Raw genomic sequence first — 8,717 nt, 5'->3', positions numbered from 1 at the left:
TGGTATTGAAATTGAATTGAAATCAGTATGCTCCACACGGTCTCACACACGGGCGTGTGATCGGCCATGTGGTACAAGTCAGTATATCCTCTAAATGACACACGGCCTAGCACAAGGGCGTGTGACTTAGCCGTGTTGATAAGTCAGTATACTTTGCAGTTTTCACACTGCCTGGCACACAGGCGTGTCTTCGACCATATGATACAAGTCAGTATGTATGCCCTATTTCCTCACGGCCTATAACAAGGGCGTGTCAATTAGTCGTGTGAGGCACACGGCCTGTTCACACAGGCGTGTAACCCTTGAAATGTTGAAATTTTTCTAAGTTTCTAAAATTTTCATATGTTATCGGTTTAGTTCCAAACCATTTCTAAAGCATGTCTTAGGCCTCATAGGCCTTTATAAGGGATAACATGACATTTTTGAATGGTATTTGTATATGAATGTTTGAATGTATAAGATGTGGATATTAAATGATATGTATTGATTGGTAATACCTCGTAACCCTACTCCGGTGACGGATACGGGTTAGGGGTGTTACATTTGTTGGGTACTATAGGCTTTGTTCAACATATGTAAAGAATATTGTTTTGAAATTTTATGCTAATTTGCTAAAAAACATCAACAATCCTCAGAGCAAGTTATACCATAAAGCTTTCTTAAAGGGAAAATGGTATGATTTTGGACCAACACAAATTCAAAAATTATTGAATCACCATTATGTTGCAGATATGGAGTTAGATGAATCATTTGATTCAACTATCAATACCATCACAAATAATGTGCACCCTACTTGGCCACAAAAGCAAGAGCTCCAAGTTTCAATATTGGAACCTACATATGCTACATTGTTTGTTATGATCTCAAGGAAAAAGATTCATAATAGCCAAAGGAATATAATAACTAGGAGGATGAAAATCATATTGAGGAAGAATATTGAAGTGGTACAGTTTGATCTTAGTGAAATCATCTTCTAAGATTGTCAATTCTACTAAATGTTATGAGAGGGAGTCGCTTGAGTTGAAGTACTCTTACAAGTGGCTTAAGGGAAAAAAATGTTGCAGGGAACCTTGACACACAAGATGAAAAAGGTCTTATTGTTAATGAAGGAGTGCCTGATGTAGTTGGCACTAGCTATGGGAACTACTCTTACCTAATTAGCTTTTAATCAAAGGTTGCTTTAACACTTAAATGCTAAGATAACTGCTCAGGATAAAGAAATCGCAAACATGAGGCTTAGATCAAGCTGGCACAATATATTAGAGATTGTGCTATGAATATAAGGAATGATCTTTTGACCAAAAGGAATTGGTAGCACATTTGGCACAATTGTTAAACAAAAAGAAAGAGAGAAAGCTTGGGGTACTAATGTTTTATTTTGGATAATTGTTTTGGTGAACTTTTATTTGATCTGGGGATAAATTTTATATGAACCTTATCTTTCCACTTAGTATTATATAAAGCTAGTATTTTGATTGTCAATGCATTTATCCTTCAAAACACTAATGATTGGTTTGTTTGGTTATGTTATTAGTTAAGTTCGAATGATTAAGGGGAACCATTTATTGTTTTGATGTTTGCTGCTCTGTTGTATAAGTTTTGTTCAAAAATTACAAAAATGAGAGAATTGTTGAGGCAAAGATGGGAGCAGTGCCACGAACAGTTCTAATTGAGTTTGGCATTACGTAACTCTTTCAACTAGTCATATTTAGAGTTGACAATCTTTTGAAACAAATTCTTTGAGTTGTAATCTTTGTTGATATTTTGGATGTAGGCTAGCCCATCTTGGAAGAATAACCCATATGATGCAACATATTTTCAAGATTGGATTGGATCAGATCATGTAATTGGATCCTTTGTATTAAGGAGATCAAATCGAATTGGCTTAAAGACTTATCTTGGATATCTCAATAATATCTTGAACTTTATTAAGATATTGTATGTGCTTCTCTAGCTACTATTTTGATGGAGAGATTAATTGTATTTGATTTAGTATGTTAGTAAGTCAAAAATTATAGTTATACTTGAGACTTGTATAGATTATGTACTTAGAGTGTAGCACTTATCTATTTGTAAAGATGTTCATTTTAAGTGTAAACAAGTGTATTAGATATGTGAAGAAATAAGATTGCATAAACATCTCTGTATGCATCACGCACAATCCCACAAACAGTTGACATTATTCATAGCATAAGACTATAAATTATTTGTAACTTTTAATACATATATAAGATATTTTATTAGTAAACAACTTGGCCCTTATTAAAAATAAATAAAAGGTAAGAGGAAGCTAAGGATAAAGAAATGGAATGAAATTGGATCATTGACTATCTAAAACTTGGATGCTTATTTACTATTAATAAATTTCAACTTGAGTTGGTAACCTCAACAGTGATATTTTCATTGAATAAGAAATAGGATGGCATTGATAGGTTGAATAAAAGAATTAATGGGCTTCTTTGGATATTTTATTTCAGTTGATGACAAATTAATCCATTTTTTTGTAAAATTAAAAATTTTTAATTAATAAATTTTAAATATTAAACATTAAAAATTAGATACATATTTTCAGGAGCATAAGCAAGTATATGGGTCTTGCCCTTTTATCTCTTTCATTGAACTCATTTTTTTTCTAATCTCAAAACATATGTTGTAATTATTAAAATTAATTACATCAAATATTTTCAAACTATAACCTTCATTTTAAATTTATCCTTAAATTTTAAATTTTAATTATATCTTTAAATTATTGATATTATATTAATTAGGTTTTTTCGTTACAAAAATCGGTAATTTAATTATTAAAAGACACGTTAACTCTTATGTGACATAATTTTAAATGAATATTATAAAAATAAATGTTTTAAAAATCTTAATTTTAAGGTCTACAAAGCTTGTACAGAAACTTTATCGTTCATTCTTTTTTTTTTTAGTTTTTACTTTTAAAAATTATGCGACAACGTTTTATTTACTTAAAATTTTTATTTTAAATTTAACTATATAAGATTTAATATGTCATTTAACGATTTTAATAATGAAAAGACATGATTAATATAACAGTGATAATTCGAGAGTGTAATTAGAATGTTTTGAACTTTAGAGACCAATTTAAAATAAGAGTCATAATTTAGAGATATCTGGTGCAATTAACTTTAATTATTAACCATACTTATTATTTATTTATATTCAATCTTCAATATTAGAATTTTTTTAATCAACAAATGTTTGGTATAATGGTAAGGCACATTGTACTCTCATTGCGAGAGAGAAATTCAAACATTGGAGATGATATTGTTGAAAAAAACAACTACAAACCTAAACATGAACAATAAAAAAAAATACAAAAAAATTAAATTTATTTAACCTTGATCATTTCATGTTGCTAAATTTTAGTAGATAAGAACTCTCCCCCTTTGAGAATCCTTTTGTAATTTATTCATATATCATAAAAAAAAAAAAAGAAAAAAAGAAAAAAGAGAGCCACCCAATTTCAAGTTTCAACCATAGAATCCCATCACATGCAAAGCCTTAATAACAATAATAAAAATATTAATTATTATACTTAATAAATTTGACTAAATTCCCAATCCCAATAAATTAATTAAAGTCTGACGTTTTGTTTTTGTCCACCGTACGGAACTACTTGTAATAACAAGCTTAAAAACATATCAATATAATTTATCTAAAATTAAAAGAAAAAAAAGAATTACGTTTATTTTAATTATCATTAAGCCATCCCCACAATTTTTATTTTCTTTAAAAAATTAATAAAATAAAATAAAAAGTTATATTTCAATATAAAATTTGTTGGTGTTGTAACAATTACGCCAACTTGGTGAATGTCTTCACTTCTTTTCAAATTTCCTCAGCCTTAGATAATTTGTTGCTCATTTTGGACTTTCCTACACATCTGGGGACAAACCCTTAACATCCCATTTAATTTCTCTACTTAAAATATTAAAAATCAAGTGTTTCCATTTTTTTATTTAAAAAAATTAATTTAATCGTTAAAATAATAAATATTTTCTGTCAAAATTAATTAATTTAAAATTTTTATCAAATTATTTTCATATAACATGATATACGATTGATATGGTAAGTTAAAAAATTTTTTTGGTGAATTATAATAATACGACAAAATTCAAATAACAAACGCAACTCATATCCAAGTTACACCTGAGACGGTAAACACCTTTACTTATCAAACCATCATATGTACTCAAAATTTATAAATTTTAATAAAAACTATCAAGATTATAATTTTTAAATTAAAGAAAAAGATAGAAAATTGAATTTTTAATCTATTTGTAATTAGGATACGTCTAACTTTAAAAACACACCACCACCAACAACAAATACTTTGAAACCCCACCTCTTTACCATGTTAGAGGGACATCATTTTGATTAAATTATTGGTGGAAAATAATTAGAATCTCTCTTCAAATTCGTAAGAAGGTGGCCAAGCAGATACTTTGGGCCATTTTGACTTTTTATTTTTTTTTTCATAGAGGAGGAAAAAAAATCAAATCCCCACTATTTTGTCTATATAAATGTCTTGAATTTCAACTTGGTTGATCACCAGTTCAATTGAGGAACTCATAACTCCTCAAAAGTCTTCTTCAATGGCAGCTCGAGTTCTTGTTTTGGCTTCAATTCTTATTTTCTCTTGTTTTGCAGAGACATGCTATGGGGTGATCTCTTTCTCATCCCTTCAAAGAACACTTGTTGTTACTGCTTCTCATAGACAAGGACGTAAGTGATTATCTCAAAACCATCCTTGTTACATAATTTCATTGCATTATTGATAAGAAAAAGATCATGATTCATGCAGTTTTGAAAGCCGGGGAAGACAAGATCACAGTGAGATGGGGATTGAACCAGAGTTTCCCGGCCGGGACCGACTCGTCTTATAAGACCATCAAGGTCCAGCTTTGCTATGCACCCATCAGCCAAGTCGACCGTGCATGGCGGAAAACCGAGGACCATCTTAACAAAGACAAGACATGCCAGTTCAAGATCGTCAAGAAACCCTACACCAACGTCAACGAAACCCTTGAATGGACCATCGAACGAGACGTGCCGACGGCGACGTTCTTTATCCGAGCCTACGCTTTGGACTCCGACGACCACGAGGTGGCGTACGGTCAAAACACCGACGCCGAGAAGAAAACCAATCTGTTTGAAATCCAAGCCATCACCGGCCGCCATGTTTCGCTCGATATAGCGTCGGTTTGTTTCAGTGCTTTCTCCGTTGTGTCGTTGATGGGGTTCTTCTTTATGGAGAAAAGAAAGGCAAGGAAATCTCAGCAGTAGTGTGATATATTATGGTTTTAAGAACCCTAATTAAACCTTTGAAAGGATTTTTATAGTAATGGGTTTGATTTGCATGTCTTATTTACTTTCTTTGTGTTTTTAATCCTAGATGATGGGAGATAAAGAGTTAAGTTGAATGGTTGTGTTTTAGTGGGAATGGGGTGAATAAAAGAGTTGGAATTATCTGTGATCATCTCCTTGTTATATATTAAAGTTGAAAATTGTCTTTTTGTTACTAGTGTTTTCTTCTTGTTGCTAAAAACAATTTGTGATTATTAGTTGGATGTGTTGAATTTCTTTGAAAAATGGATGAACAAGAACTAGTTTGTTTGGTAACTAAGAAACAAAAAGGAAAATTCTATAGACTGAGAAAATTCAAGAAATGAAGATGTGAATACATTTCTGCTATTGATACTAGTTTACAGACAATTGTAAATTTAGTAGCTGCTATCATTGACAGATTAACCAAGTAACTGCTACCATACCAAACTTCAACGACCTTAGTGCCTTATAGCTGATACTTTAACATTCCCATCTTGCTTAAACTTTTGCACATCAGTGTATGCAACTACTCTAAGCTTATTACTTGTCAAATTTAGCTGGTGTAATTGGTTTAGTAAGTACATCATCTATTTGCTCTTCAAATTGAATGAAGTTAACTTGAAGCTTTCCATCTACAACATTTTCTCACAAAATGAAAATCAATTTCGGCACTCTTGATCCTGGCATGATGTGTTGGATTGGCTGCCATATTATACAAGTATTATCACCCCAAAACAGTAAGCATTCTAGAAACCTTGACTCCAATCTCTAATAGCAATTAATGAATCCGTGCCATTTCAGACATTGAGTTTGCCAAGCTAAGATACTTAACTTCTGAACATTACCTTAAGACCACACTTTGCTTCTTACAACACCAGACAATAGGATTACTACCAACCCAAAATCTCCACTTGTATAATACATGCCATGATCCAATGTAGCTTTTAGTAACCTAAGAGTTCTCTTCACTACTTTCCAATGAGTATCCAGAGGAGAATTCATATATTGGCTGAGCTGATTGACACAATAAGCAAGGTTTGGTTTAGTCAAGCATATGTACTACAAAGCACCCAATAGAGCTGCCCATCCTCGATTGGTGCACCTTCAAGAGGTGAGAGTTTCAGTGAACCAACCATAGAAGTTGGTGTAGGAGTGGCTCCTATCATACCAATTATGTTGACAAGTTCCTTAATGTACTTCTTTTGGCTAAGAAAAATTCCCTTAACGTGTGATGATGACAAGGGTAAGGCAGTAGATGTGGTAGGTAATGTGTTTGTTGAACCATTGGGAGAAGTGACATTGGTAGTGGATAGGTGCCAATCAGAAGAACTAACTTGAGGTATAAGAGAAGAAGAATTGGATGTGGTAAATTTGCTTGGTAAGAATAATGAACTTAAGTTATTGGTGACTGGGGATAGTTGTCTACGTGATTTGGTATGAATAACAAAAAGTGAATAAGAAGAAGAGGGCTGTTGGAAATGTTGTATATGATGTTTTAAGTGTAGTATTTTCGTTAACATACATTTATAATTTTTTTAAACAGATTAGTTAATAAAATTATTCATGAATTACTTTAATAATTTGTATAATATCATCATATGAGTTTTGCACACAAAGCAAAATAGAATCAAATGTTACTCATTGGTTGTCTAACGTTTAACTGATACTAAGGGGTATTACATGGTCGAATTGTAATACGAAAAGATAGCTTATATTACTAGACGAACATAAACATATTCTTAGTCTAATCGGAAATGAGTTTATAATTAATAGATGAAAAGATGGAACTTAATTATAAATTATTTGAGCCTTAATTGCATATGTCCAATCAGTCTTTCTACTAGCTCGTTGAAACTGGAAACAATTTGCAGAATTAATCAAATGAACAGAAGTAGATAGAAATGATAAAGTTAGAGAAATGAATTACATTCGGAAATGAATGTGGTTTTCTCACTAAGTATAGAAATGACCTGAGAATTTATTTATGGTTTTCTTGACTTATTAATTAATTAATTGAATTTCGAAACTGGATTTAAATGAATTGGTCGTTGTGAATCCAATTGAATGTAGAAAAATTAAATATATTTTCTCATAGTTTCTTTTACGGTAAAGTTATCATGATTTTAATGGAATTAGAATTGTGTTGAGAAAATTATTTAATTGAAAAATTAATTAATTTAAATTAATTGAGAAAATAATATTTAATTTTGGAAATAAAAAAAATACTGGATTGGAATAAATTATAAAGTATTGGGTTAATGTCCATGAAACATATATAAAGAGAGGCCCAACTCCCGTTATATGAAATACATGGGACGACAAACCTCAGTATTCCCATCTAGGGTTACTGTCCCTCTCTCTAAATAATGAGTTGGAGTTTTTTCTATCAAAATAATATTATTTGTATTCTGCCACTTCAACCAGGATTCTATCAACTCTCCCTATAAATAGTAACGTCCCCTAACCCTATACCGTCTCCAAAATAGGGTTACGAGACATTACCAGTCAGTACAGTTCAATCCCGGTCATTAATTAAAATAAATATTCACACACATCCTAGTTTTAAGATGTCGTCCCTTTAATGGGCCTTTGCGGTCCAATATGAACAGTGAATTCAATTCGGGACTAATTTAGAATCACTACGAGTTTTTAGTAAATTTCAAAATTCATACTACATACCGTTGACAACCATAATTTACTCATTTCATCAATACTTCTACAACTTAAATGACTCTCATGAAACATTCTAGGTATATGCCATTACCAATACTCAACATACTTTACCTCATTGAATTTGGGATCGACCTGGGATGCTGATTCAATAGTCTAGCCTTAACTTAACCTGCGCACGGAAACAAACCATACGCTGAGTATACACTCAGTGGTATTTCTATAATCTAAACACTTAAACAATTATAAAAGTTATTAATTTATATATATATTGAACTATTCAAACTCAATGAGAATTCAAACATTCACTTTCCAACCAATGTTTTGGTCTACTTTAAATTCAAAATCATTTATTATTTTTCAATAGCAATTAATCAATTAGTAATGTTCATTAACTCTCAGAACAATTATTTATTCAGTAACAGTCAGTTATTCGGTAACAATCAATTATTCAATAATAACCAGTTATTCAGTATCGATCAATTAATTGGTTATCCAGTAACAGTCAATTATTCAGTAAAATCAGATATTCAGTAACAATTAAGTTATTCAGTAGCAGTCATTCATTCAGTGACAATCAGTTATTCAGTAATGATCAATTATTCAGTAATATTCAGTTATTTCATAACAGTCTAATATCCAGTAACAGTCAATTATCCGGTAACAGTAAATTATTCAGTAATAATCAGTTA

General features: G+C 31.1%; 1 protein-coding gene across 1 annotated transcript; it reads left to right on the top strand.

Moving 5' to 3' along the window:
* Window positions 1-4,474: 4,474 nt before the first annotated feature.
* On the top strand, window positions 4,475-5,548 carry LOC107926608 (high-affinity nitrate transporter 3.2). The gene is made up of 2 exons (XM_016857503.2): window positions 4,475-4,752; window positions 4,832-5,548. Exons 1-2 carry the CDS (start codon window positions 4,623-4,625, stop codon window positions 5,311-5,313), a joined length of 612 nt encoding a protein of 203 aa, XP_016712992.1. The 5' UTR covers window positions 4,475-4,622; the 3' UTR covers window positions 5,314-5,548.
* Window positions 5,549-8,717: the final 3,169 nt, after the last annotated feature.

The sequence above is a fragment of the Gossypium hirsutum genome, chromosome A07, assembly GCF_007990345.1.
Source record: "Gossypium hirsutum isolate 1008001.06 chromosome A07, Gossypium_hirsutum_v2.1, whole genome shotgun sequence".
NCBI classification, from domain to species: Eukaryota; Viridiplantae; Streptophyta; class Magnoliopsida; order Malvales; family Malvaceae; genus Gossypium; species Gossypium hirsutum.
Note: the sequence above shows the minus strand (reverse complement) of the source record. Positions and strands in the feature narration are given on the sequence as shown.

Coding starts and splice junctions, on each gene's coding strand:
- LOC107926608 (XM_016857503.2), top strand. CDS start 4,623: ATGGCAGCTCGAGTTCTTGTTTTGGCTTCAATTCTTATTTTCTCTTGT. Junction 4,753..4,831: donor TGCTTCTCATAGACAAGGAC/GTAAGTGATTAT, acceptor TGATTCATGCAG/TTTTGAAAGCCGGGGAAGAC.